The following is a 12,877-nucleotide window of genomic DNA, read 5'->3' on the forward strand; positions in this document are numbered from 1 at the left end:
TTCCATGTGGACTAGGAATAATTGATTATGCAATGGTCCTATTTGGTAACCTAGCTTATCAACAAATTTTAACTTGTTTGACCACTAATAATTGTTTGATTTAGTTAAACAACCAATATGAGTGTTTTTATTTTTTGAAAACCACCAATATGAGCGTTTGATTAATCAGTTTTTTGTAACAAATTATTACTTCAAAATACTAAATTAAAAAAGCTGCTCAAAGTAACTTTTCGATCAATTTATTGAGAAAATAAAAAGTATTTTCTCCAAAACACCCCCAATAATTTATTATTATTATAATTTAAAATAACATAATACACTCATACCATTAAAAGTCATTTTGCATGTAATCATTTATCAGCTATCTACTAATTTATCAAATATCTTTCTACAACCAGTTAATACTATCAGCTAATCAAATCTGCTAACCCAATATGCTAACAACTATCAACTATTTGTCAAATACCACATATCTCTATACATTTTGAACTACGTTGGCCCATACAAACAATCCAATGCATTCTCTTCAATGATTATATGATGGATCGTGGTCTATATTATTACAATGTGGACCACTGATATACAAGTTAATTTTAATTTACTAATTCATTTTTTTAAAGATTTATTTTATAATAATAATGAACTTTTTTTTTAAAAAAAATAATAAACTTTTAATACATTAAAATAAGCATTTAATAAAATAATCATTTATCAGTAATCCACAATAAAATTTGTTATCCCACCCCAATTAATTTAATCCTAACCCAAAGTGAGATATCCTAACATCATCAAATATTTCACGAATAATTATTAAAAGGTGAATATAAAAGATAGTTGTAGCAATTTATTTAAGCAAATTTTGAAAGAACAAATTCATGGGAATTAGGTTTTATCTTCAAGTGAGTTATCCGGGAAAGAAATTCTTTTGTTATCCTCATCTTGGAAAAAAACAATCGCAAGAGGATAACTGGCAAACTGATGATTGCCTACGTGGCATATATTACATCCGTACGTACGCTGCTGTGTACTGATATGAATGGAGCGAGATTTAAGGATTGGATGGATTGTAGAAAGTGGGACAACTGCCAACTGCTGCCCAATCGTGACAGCATTTCTGATTTAACATCTCCCTACATTCAAGTACAAATATTTTATTATATGTTCTTTTATTAAAAAAAAAAATTAACATATTCTTCATATTTTTTTGAGAACAAAAATATTCTTCATATTTAAATTGTTGAGTTTCTATATATTTTGTCAGATTTTTTTGCACTTTTATTTTCATGACTATAGTGGCACTATTAGAATTGATTTGTGACTTTCAAACCTTGTAATTTCAGTCCACGACTATTATTTGTGTTGCAAAAATGGTCCTTCCAACCAATTTTCCGTCAAAATCTCACAAGAAAATTTCACATTTCAAGCAAGGATAAAATAGACATTTACATTAACCTTGCAATCTTAGACCGTTGTTGACCTCTTATTTTGACCAAAGTGTGAAAAAATAAAAAAAAAATCAAAAATAAAATAAAAAACTCAATTGCTAGAGACGAACCCTAATATGCTCTCATCTCATCAACCCATTTGCGAACAAGAGGAAACATCGATTGCCATCTTCAACACGTCATCCATTGTCGATCTTCATCTTCTTTATTTTGAAGGAAAACACAATGGCTACATCGATTGCCATTTTCAAACTCAATTTTCCGTCTCTGGCAATTGAGTTTTTTTTTTTTTTTTTCGCACTTTGGTCAGAATAAGAGGTCAACAGCGGTCCGAGATTGCACTGTCAATGTAAATGTCTAATTTATCCCTGTTTGAAATGATGGTTTTTTTCTCTGGTGAGATTTTGACGAATAATTGGTTTTACAACAAAAATAATAATCGTGGACTGAAATTGCAAGATTTGAAAATCGCGGATCAATCATGATAGTGTCACTATAGTCGTGAGACTAAAAGTGCAAAAAATTCTATTTTGTCACATCCAATCTTATAGAAATACGTTGTTTTTTTTTTTTTAACATAGTCTGTAGTACTTAAAAAAGTTTTTTTTTTTTTATGACAAAGAAAATTTGTAACTACTATCTAAAGATATTATAGAATCAAGTTTTAATAAGCTTGATATTATTTAAATAGAGTTCTACTTGATAAAAGAAAATTAATTCAATACTTATCAATACTTTAGAATATTTCTTAAATTATTTATTATTGAATTAATATCTAATTTAGTCATCGTTTTTCTTGATTTAGTCTTAAATATTTTTTTGTGCTTAATTAGGTCATCGACAGTTAAAATCAAACACTAAATCGAGAAAAATCACTATACTCGATACTAGATTAGATAAAACATCTATAGTTGATGGCTAATTTGGATAAAACGGACTACTATAATCGAAGACTAAGTTGGGTATTGATAGAGGTGGAATTACTAAGCTATCTTAGTAGAGGATTCAATTAGGTAAAAATATCAAAGTCGATGATCTAATTAATCACAAAAAGTCATTTAGGATTAAATAAAAAAGGAATAAGGGTCAAATAGGTCATCGAACTGCACATAATAATAATGCAATTAAGCCACTGAACTTAAAAAAGCTACAATTGGATCCCTAAACTAATCATTTTCTTGCAATTTGTCTAATTTGTAAGTTTTATAGGTTGCTAGTAGGTCACTTTTAATTTAAAATATTTTTAAAAATATTATTATTTAAAATAATTCTTTAAAATTTATTTTTTTTAAAAAAAAGGATCTGATCGTCTCCGGTCATAGATTCGTCTCCATGGCCGGAGACGTCTTTGTCTCTGGCCGACCTGAGACGAAGAAGTTATCTTCATCTCTTGCCATGGAGACGAAGATAACTTCTTCGTCTCCGGCCACGGAGACGAAGAGCTCATCGTCTCCGGCCGGCCGGAGATGACCTGATTTTTTTTTAAAATTTTAAATACTAAATATTTTTAAAATATTTTAAGGTTGTGTTTGGAAACCCGGAAAATGATTTCTAGAAATCATTTTTTGAGTTTTTGGTGTTTGGCTACACTTGAAAAATCCATTCAACGGAAAACATTTTCCGTTGACTGTGGAAAATGTACTCAATTTGGCAAAAAATGACTTCCGCCAAAATTTGGCGGAAGTCATTTTCCGCCATTGCTATTTCATTTTTTTTTAAAGTTTCTGGCGGAAACCAGTTCCGCCGGAAACCATGGCTATGGTTTCTGGCGAAACCCGGTTCCACCGGTAACCATGGCTATGGTTTCGGTGGAACTGGGTTCCGCCGGAAACCAATTTTTTTTTTTTTTTTTTTTAGTTTTAAACATTTAAAATGTATTTTTTATTCTAAATAAAATAATTAAAATATTTAATTATACCATTCTACTCATTTTTCAGAAAAATGAACCAAACACACCAAAACAGTTTTCCAAATGCAACCAAACACTGAAAAGGGAAAATATTTTTTGGAAAATGACTCATTTTCCAAAAATCATTTTCCATAAGTCATTTTCCTACTTTCTAAATGGACCCTAAATTAAAGGTGACCTGCTAGCAACCTAGAAAACTTACGAATTAGACTAATGGTAAGAAAATGGTTAATTTAGGGATCTAATTGTAGTTTTTTAGGTTTAGTGGCCTAATTGCATTATTGTGTGCCGTTCAATGGCCTATTTGACCCTTATTCCAATTAAAAAAAAAAACACCATAGTCAATGACTAAATTTGATATTAACTCATTTTTTAATTATTTCTATTGTTTTATATAAGTATGCGTATTTATTTTAAACACTCATGATTCTTTGCAATATAGTATATGTTTTATATTTTCTACATATTTTTCTCAATCATGTGACCATCCATTTGGAATGGTAACAAATGTGCCATCATACTATATAGTAGTTGGTGAAGTATGTGTATTTAATTATGTTATTACTTATTAATACTAGAAAAGAAAACAGAAATTACTAATTGACTGAAAATTAAAAAAAAAAAAAAAAAGATCTCTAATTGACTGAAAATGGAAAAGGAAATGAAAATTAGTTATTAATACTAATAATAATCAGTAACAAAGTTAGCAGTAAAATAAAAAAAATAGAAAAGAATCACTAATTCTCTCAAAATGAAAAAAGCAACAAAAAGCACTAATTAATTCTAATAATAATGAGTATAAAATTATCAGTAAAATACGAAAATAAAAAAGAATCCCTAATTAGAAAAAGATAGCAGTAATACATTATACGTAATAATCAGTATTATTACATTATTATTATTATTATTAGTGTAAAAAAAAAGGATCCCCAATACATTATCCCAATAATCGGTATAAAAGTTAGCAGTAAATCAGGAAATTTAAAGAGGTCAAAAAATCGATAATTCATAATTTTAAATAAAATGCAGGTCGTTATTTGACTATTAAAATTGTACTATAAATATTTCCAAAGGCAAAGAACAATTCTATTATTGTATATGTTCTATTCTTCTCTGGTATTTCTCATATTTCTCCTTATTATTTAGTAATGGAGTATGTTTTTGTCTCTACTTCCGACCTATCCCGACAAGGAAAAACTCTATAAGGCCCTGGTTGATGCGTTGTTATTTGTTCAGTGAATATCAACGCTCTGTTGTCGACCAACAAATACTCGAGTGCTTATTCCATGACTCCCAGGTGAACTTCTCTCTAATATAATTATACTTACTGAATATCAAAATATAAGTGTACACCAAGATCTTGTAATAAGTGACCACCAAATAATTAAATTAATGACAATGATTTATGTTTTATGTGATACTATAGTTTAAACTCGTACTCATACTATATTGGTTGAATGTTTTATTTTACAACACTGAATTTAAGATTTATATTGTATGTTGTATGTTAGACTCAAGGTTACTAGCAAAAGTAATTTTATGGAAAAAATTCATAGAATATATACATGTAGATCATAAAATTAAAATTTTAATGTCAATACTGTTATGACTTAGTGTTTTGATTACATTGAAAGTGGTAAAATGTGAAATGTCATATCAGTTATACTATGACAGTTTTGTAGTGAAATGTGAAATGCCCTAAAATTTCAATTTCAATTTTCATGTTTTTTTATATCTTTAATTACCTGCTAGTCTGGTATCCACTATCACATCATGCTTTATGTTGTATGTTAGACACAAGGTTACTAACTTCTCATAATAGTTAGAGATTTCTTTATATGTATGAAATACTAACAAAAAAATTAGGCTTTAAATGAGAGTTTTACTTATATATACCTGTGAATCTGAAACATTTTGCAATTTAGTGATTGGTAAAATCAATATATTTTGCAGTTTGACTATCAAAACTAATTTTATGAAAAAAAAATCACATCATATATACACGTAGATCATAAAATTAAAATTTCAATGTCAATAGTGTTACTCAGTGTTTTGATTACATTGAAAGTGGTTTTAATTTCATTTATATTTAGGAAGTATGACTACATTCTCTATACACCGTGACATCATCTTATTTGAAAATTTTGAGAAGTATACACTCATAAATTCTTAAATAGTTTGAGATTGTCTGGTCTTCATAATCATTCATTGACATTAAAGGTTAGTGCACCTGTTATGTTATTGCATAACATAGACCACTTTCTTGGTCTTTGTAACGGGACGCGACTCATCATCACAAGATTGACAGATCACATTATCGAAGCAATAATAGTTAATGAGACACATGAAGGAACCAAAGTTCTTATCTCTGAATATCTCACCCCTTCTGATACGAGATTGCCCTTCAAGTTCCAGCGTAAACAATACCCGTTGATGTTTGCATATGTCATGACTATCCACAAAAGTCAGTGTCAAACACTAACTCACATTGGGTTATTGCTGAAAAAACCGGTCTTTAATCACAGTCAATTGTACGTGACTTTCTCCTGAGTCACTCATCCTAATGACCTCAAAGTGTTAGGTCTAGATGGTGATGGATAAGATTGTGTTGCTACTACTAATGTCGTCTACAAACTTTCAATAATGTGTAAATACAACAGGTGATATTATGTTTTTTTTTTCAAGATGGCAAAATTGCTATATATCTACACAAAAAATATATCGTCCATACAAATGAATTAGGATAGCAATTGATTACTATAACTGAGGTATTAGAGACGAGTACATTTGCCCAATTTTTAAAAATCATAAACAATGATATATAAAATCTCCAAAGGTTCAGTACTGCATGCGTACATCTACACATTATTAGCTATTAATTCAGCAATTATTTATTCGAATTCAAGCAACGATAACATCAGAAAACATAATCGATCCAAACTATATCTTCAATTGCACTAACATTTGATGTTATAATTTATATAATTATATATCGATCTAAATATTCTTATTATATTATAACAAATTCATTTCGTGCATCGTACGAGTGAAAATATTAGTAATAGTAGTAGTAATAATAATATATAAATAAATAAATAAATAAATAAATAAATAAACATTCCATTGAATTGCAAATTTTTAGGGAAGGGGTGGGAATTGCAATTTATCAAAATGGAGGAATTATAATTTCTTGAAAAATTTCACTCTTTGAAATGAAGAGAGAAAAGAATTCCAATTTGTTTTAAGCAAACAGCCTCCAAAGTATGAGCTAATCCCGCATTGAGAGCGTGGAGTGTTTGTATTTTATACGTATGTGCAATGTATTTTTACCTAAATACGAGCCACGTATACGTACGTATAATTCCGGATAAGGTATCACATGCAAGAAAAACTAAATACGTATATAATACTTGGCTTGTATCGCCATCAAGGTTTCCCCTTTCCAGCTATATATAATATATATAATATATATATACACATTCATAATACATTCCCCTCCTCTTTCTCTCTCTAGACGTCTCCATTTTATCTCTCTATCCCTCCTCTGTATCTGTACTCCTCCAACTCCCTCTTCTCCTGCACACCGATTGTCGGTGTCAGATCCCGCTCTTCACCACCACCTGGGGTTTCTTCAGATCTACCCAATCTTGATATATATATATGCATATATATTAGGGTTTTGTTTGGAGGGGCATTGGCGGAGGTGGTGGGGAGGAGCTCTGCGTCGTCGTCGTCGTTTCCGGGGGTGATTGTGAGGAAGAGTGTATGAGGGATTTAGAGTCTGGGGATTTGTTGTTCTGGGATAATTCGAGGCGTATTAGGTGGGATTGCTCGTTCACAATCCGGAGCCGCGGTCGCTGGGGCAAATGTGGATAAATTCTTGAATGTAATTCTGTTCTTTTTTTAGTTTTTCCTTTGAAATTGGTGGGCTTTGGTTCGTACAATTCGGTTTTCAATCGCTGCTTTTGTTAGGGTTTTGGGAGTGATTGTGAGAAATCATGCAGCCTGATCATCGTAAAAGTGTAAGCTTTTGTTTTTTGCTTTTGCCTTTCGTAAATAGCATTTGAGATTTTGATTTCAATTTAGAATTAAAATTGAATGATTAAAGTGAGAAACCTGCTGATATTGCAGTTTTCTTGATATATCATTTTTTTTTTCGGAAATGGTATTTACGTGGATTTCAATGAAAACTGAAAAAGGTTAATGCCTGTGCATTTTCCCAATATTCAGAAATATTAGTGCTAATGAATTAATTTATGTTTTGCTTTCTCTCTCTCTCTCTCTCTTATTGGTTCTGTTACATAAGTCGGTCGCCTACTGTTTACGTTTCTGATTTTAATTTTTCTTTTTTCCTTTTCAATTTCTTACCTTTTTGGTTGTTCTTATGCTCTCAAGTCTCAAAGGATTCTTTCAATCTTTCCCTGTTCTGTTCCATATGATTCTTTACTTTCCAACTTTAATCAAGCAAGAAAAGGGAAAAACTGCCCTTCTTTTGGCAAATCTTAGGTCAAATATCCTTCAGCTGCTTTGAGTTGCTCAAAAATTGAAGATGATTATATGTTGATGATTGATTGCCTTTCTGTGATCCAAGAATTTAGTAAGTAAATTCCGAGCTTACAAGGAAACAGCTTAGAGCTATAATTGCCAAAGCCTTATGGATGGAAATTTGCACCTTCATTGATTCATTTCCTAGGTGAGCAATATTTGATATATTGTAATACTGACTAATTTTAATTATGTTTATGCACCAGAGTTCAACAGAGATGGAGTTCTTCTCTGAATATGGTGATGCGAATCGATACAAGATTCAGGAGGTCATAGGAAAAGGAAGTTATGGTGTTGTTTGCTCTGCAATTGACACTCATACCGGCGAGAAGGTTGCTATTAAGAAAATACATGATATTTTTGAACACATATCTGATGCTGCTCGTATTCTGCGTGAGATAAAGCTTTTGAGGCTTCTACGGCATCCTGACATTGTAGAAATTAAGCATATTATGCTTCCACCTTCAAGTCGGGAGTTCAAAGATATTTATGTTGTTTTCGAGCTAATGGAATCAGATCTCCACCAAGTCATCAAGGCTAATGACGATTTGACACGGGAACACTACCAGTTTTTTCTTTACCAGTTGCTCCGGGCCCTAAAATATATACACACTGGTAATCAGTACACCTCATTTGCCTTAGTAACACAATGTACCCTTTGTAAAGGGTGGCTCATTATGCTTCATGCCCTGAGGAATACTGATGGTTAATATTTTTGCAGCCAATGTTTACCACCGAGATCTTAAACCAAAAAATATTTTGGCAAATGCAAACTGTAAACTCAAAATATGTGATTTCGGTTTGGCCAGAGTTGCTTTTAATGATACACCTACAACAATATTTTGGACGGTATGCAATAAGAAATGATATGCATTCACATTTTTAGAAATATTCTTATTTGGTTCATGTATTTTACATTTAAATGATATTGAAATTTCAGGACTATGTTGCTACTAGATGGTATAGAGCCCCAGAGTTATGTGGTTCATTTTTCTCTAAGGTATAATTTTAATAATATATACCAAAATTTGAACCTTATTTTCATACGGAGTATTATGTGTGTTACTGCAGTGTTTTCCTATGCAAGGGAGCCTGTAAATGCAGGTATAGAAAAAATATAAGATAGGAAAGAATCATTGTGGTTTTCCTTGGGTCATTGACTTGTTGGTAAGGTCACAAGGGAGGGATGGGATATGTGTAACCATGGTGGATTAGTTATTGTAGACTCTTTATTTTATTTTTTAAAATTTTTCTTAAGACCTATGGATTTACATAAATCTTGTGAAACGTCATACATAATTGTTATGTTGCTGGTGAATGTATGCAGTATACTCCTGCTATTGATATATGGAGCATCGGCTGTATCTTTGCTGAGGTTCTAACTGGAAAGCCCCTATTCCCTGGAAAAAATGTTGTTCATCAGCTGGATTTGATGACTGATCTTCTTGGGACACCTTCAATGGATACCATTTCCCGAGTTTGTAGCTCTGCCTGACCTTCTACGATTTATATCTGCAACCACTGTTTTGTTATTAATTGGCACGAGTGTTGGTCCAGGTGAGGAATGATAAAGCGAGAAGATACCTCACTAGTATGCGAAAGAAGCAGCCTATGCATTTTGCTCAAAAATTTCCTAATGCTGATCCTTTGGCCCTCCGTCTCCTGGAAAGGCTTCTGGCTTTTGATCCGAAGGATAGGCCAACTGCTGAGGAGGTTTGTTATGAATTCAATTCTGGGATATTCTGAGTAAATTTATCGTACTTGTGCCCCTGTAGTGATACTTGGTACTGAATTGTTCTGGGAACCCAATTTGTTGTTTCTTGATTTCTAACTTGCATTTAGAACTTATGGTATACTGAAAATGCTGATTCTTGGACCTTCCTCCTTTTGTGTTATATCAGGCACTAGCTGATCCTTACTTCAAGGGACTTGCTAAAGTTGAGAGGGAACCATCTTGCCAGGCTATTTCTAAATTGGAGTTTGAATTTGAGAGGCGAAAGGTCACAAAGGAGGATGTACGGGAATTAATATTCAGGGAAATACTAGAATATCATCCTCAACTTAGGAAAGATTACATAAATGGGGAAAGAGTGAACTTTATGTATCCAAGGTAGGCACTGGCTACCTTCATCCATCCATCTTTGAATGTGTTTTATGTCACTAACGTTACTTTGGTCCATGTCTTGTGTATGCAGTGCTGTTGATCAATTCAGGAAACAGTTTGCTCACCTGGAAGAAAATGGTGGTAAAATTGGGCCTCTTCCAGCAGAAAGAAAACATGTATCTCTTCCTAGGTGTGTGATTGTTAGTGTTTATATATCCCTGTGATTTTAGCATCTCTTATGAGTTCTTCTTCTATTGTAACTTGAATATTTGTTTGCATCTCTTCCAGATCTTCAGTTATACATTCCACTACAATCCCTGTAAAGAGACAAACAGCTGCTGTTAATATGAAAGATCAGCAAAATGGGGTAGAGTCCTGCAATAGAAACACCTTCAGAGAACCTGATAGAGGTCCAAGAGCGGTGGTGGTGCAACCCCAACAGAGGATTTCCCAGGGGGGTGGGTATACATACATACATTTCATTCTTGCCATCCTTGTTTCTAATGATATCTGTCTAATTCCATACTTGAAACCTTAACAGCGAAACCAGGAAAGGTTGTTGGTCCAACTGTACCTTATGAGACCGGAAGTAAAGAGGCATTTGAGCAGCAGAGAAATGTAATCAGGAGTACAATTAGGACGCCTTCGCAGATTATGCCTTCGACATATTGTTACCAGAGATTTGGGGCAGCAGCCAAGCAGGAAAGACCTGTAACCGAGGCACAGAAGGAGGTGGTGCCATCTTCACAACACGTCAAACCTATAGTTCACTGCGGCATGGCTGCCAAATTAGCACCAGATATCGCCATCACTATTGACAGCAACCCATTCTATATGACACGGGGGGGTGGAGTGAAAAAGCCCCCCGGGGATCATGTTAGTGATGGAATCAGCATCGACACTAACTTTCTGCAGACAAAAGCTCAATACGGTGGTATTGGCATGGCTGCTGCAACAGCAGCAAATGCTTCTGCTGCTCATAGAAAAATGGGGACTGTTCAGTTTGGCATGTCAAGGATGTACTAGGGAGATCGAAATGTATAGAGAATGGGATTATTACACTTTAGAAAAGCTGGTTTTCTTTAGTTACTCAGACACTATTTGCTTTTATAAACCTGGAAATTATATGTTAGTAAAATTTAAAGTCAGGATTTTTGTAGTTCCTTCTCGTTTGGGTCTTTTACTTCATTTTAATACATTGTATAATCTTGCAAACAAACCTACAAAATTATTTGCCTAATATTTTAATTGCTCATACAAGCCAGTTTTCTAAAATGATGCACAATTGATGAAAATTTAGAAGCTAAAATAATAAGAAAAATTATTAGATTGTTTTTTTTTTTTTTTTGGTATCGTAACTTTCCATAAGGTTTGAATAGTTATAAGTTATATTTATATAAGATATTTATTTTTATTTTTTAAAAATATTTTACTTTTAATCTATCAATTAGAATCGTTAAAATAGACTTAGTTCACCGAGTTTACTTGTCCCATTGTAGGTTTCATGAGTCATGAATAGTACAACCCCTCAACCTTAATGGCTAGAAATCCAAAGCAAAACTCTCCTAAAAGTTCACTCTAGCTCATCCATACCAATTTGACCATCTAGAGTTTCTTCAAGAAATGATAGAATATGATGCTCAACATTGGAAATGATGAAGATGAAGTATGGTGCAAGGTTTGTGTGTGTGTGTGTCGTGTATGTGAGTGGAAAATAGGGAGAGGAAGAAGACTCTATATATATATATATATATATATATATATATATATATACACACTAGTTTAGAGTTGTAGGGCCTAAATAGGATACAAGAGTAAAGTAATAATAATAAATTGGGCTATCAAGTTTGAAATATTTATAACTATTTTAGTTATAAATATTTCAAACTTGATAGCCCAATTTATTATTATTACTTTACTCTTGTATCCAATTTAAGCCCATTATTTAAAAAAAAAAAAAAAAAAAAAAAAAAAAAAAACCTACAACTCTAAACTAGTGTGTGTGTGTGTGTATATATATATATATATATATATATATATATATATATATATATATATAGAGAGAGAGAGAGAAGGGATCAGGTGTGGGAACGACTTCCTGTGTGGTTGTGCGGCTGGACGCACATTAAGCATTAAACTGACGCACTTTAAGTACACAACATTAGGGGTGGGAATAGGCCAGGCCCCTTGTAGGGGCCTATATCCTAGCCTAATTAAAGCTTAGTTAGGCCTAGCTCGTTTAATAAAAAGGCTAGGCTTGAGCCAATTTCAAAGCCTATTAAATTAAACAGGCCAGGCCTATATATACCAGGCTCTGCCTTCAGGCCTACAGGCCTGGCCTATATATATATTATATTATATTATATATATATATATATATATATATATATATATATATATATATATATATATATATATATATATATATATATATATATATATATATATATATATATATTCTATTTTATACCTAATATTTTTATATTTACAATATAACCCCAAGTATATATAATTACCAAACCCTAATCCTTCACTTCCAAAATCTCATTCTAAATTATGATTCAACTATAAACATTGTTGTTAATCCTGCTATAAGTGATTTTATTGTGTAATTTTTTTAGTAACTGTTCTTACTATAATAATATTTAATGAAATGTCGCAACTTAATTATGTGAGTTGATTGTTAATTATTTATAATATTATATAGGATAACAAACAATAATACAATTGAATTTATTTCTAAACAAGTTAACGAGCATGCTGAAGTCATGACTTATTTTATTTTATATTTTAATGCTATTATGTTTGCATTGTGGTGATATACTTATGTAATTATGTATTAGGTACATTTCTTATATTATTTAGATATATTAA

The 12,877-nt window shown here is 31.9% G+C and overlaps 1 protein-coding gene across 2 annotated transcripts; it reads left to right on the forward strand.

Annotated features, from left to right (window-relative positions):
* Positions 1-6,842: 6,842 nt before the first annotated feature.
* On the forward strand, positions 6,843-11,165 carry LOC109162113 (mitogen-activated protein kinase 20-like). Of its 2 annotated transcripts, none has more exons than XM_019310807.1 (10): positions 6,843-7,376; positions 8,106-8,514; positions 8,621-8,748; positions 8,840-8,899; positions 9,227-9,376; positions 9,457-9,612; positions 9,801-10,009; positions 10,095-10,193; positions 10,292-10,461; positions 10,545-11,165. In XM_019310807.1, exons 1-10 carry the CDS (start codon positions 7,353-7,355, stop codon positions 11,027-11,029), a joined length of 1,890 nt encoding a protein of 629 aa, XP_019166352.1. In that variant the 5' UTR covers positions 6,843-7,352; the 3' UTR covers positions 11,030-11,165. The 2 variants fall into 2 exon arrangements, with proteins under 2 accessions (XP_019166352.1, XP_019166353.1); XM_019310808.1 differs by having other exon boundaries at positions 10,292-10,458.
* Positions 11,166-12,877: the final 1,712 nt, after the last annotated feature.

This window comes from Ipomoea nil, unplaced genomic scaffold, assembly GCF_001879475.1.
Source record: "Ipomoea nil cultivar Tokyo-kokei standard unplaced genomic scaffold, Asagao_1.1 scaffold2926, whole genome shotgun sequence".
NCBI lineage: Eukaryota > Viridiplantae > Streptophyta > Magnoliopsida > Solanales > Convolvulaceae > Ipomoea > Ipomoea nil.

Coding starts and splice junctions, on each gene's coding strand:
- LOC109162113 (XM_019310807.1), top strand. CDS start 7,353: ATGCAGCCTGATCATCGTAAAAGT. Junction 8,515..8,620: donor CCTAAAATATATACACACTG/GTAATCAGTACA, acceptor ATATTTTTGCAG/CCAATGTTTACCACCGAGAT. Junction 8,749..8,839: donor CTACAACAATATTTTGGACG/GTATGCAATAAG, acceptor TTGAAATTTCAG/GACTATGTTGCTACTAGATG.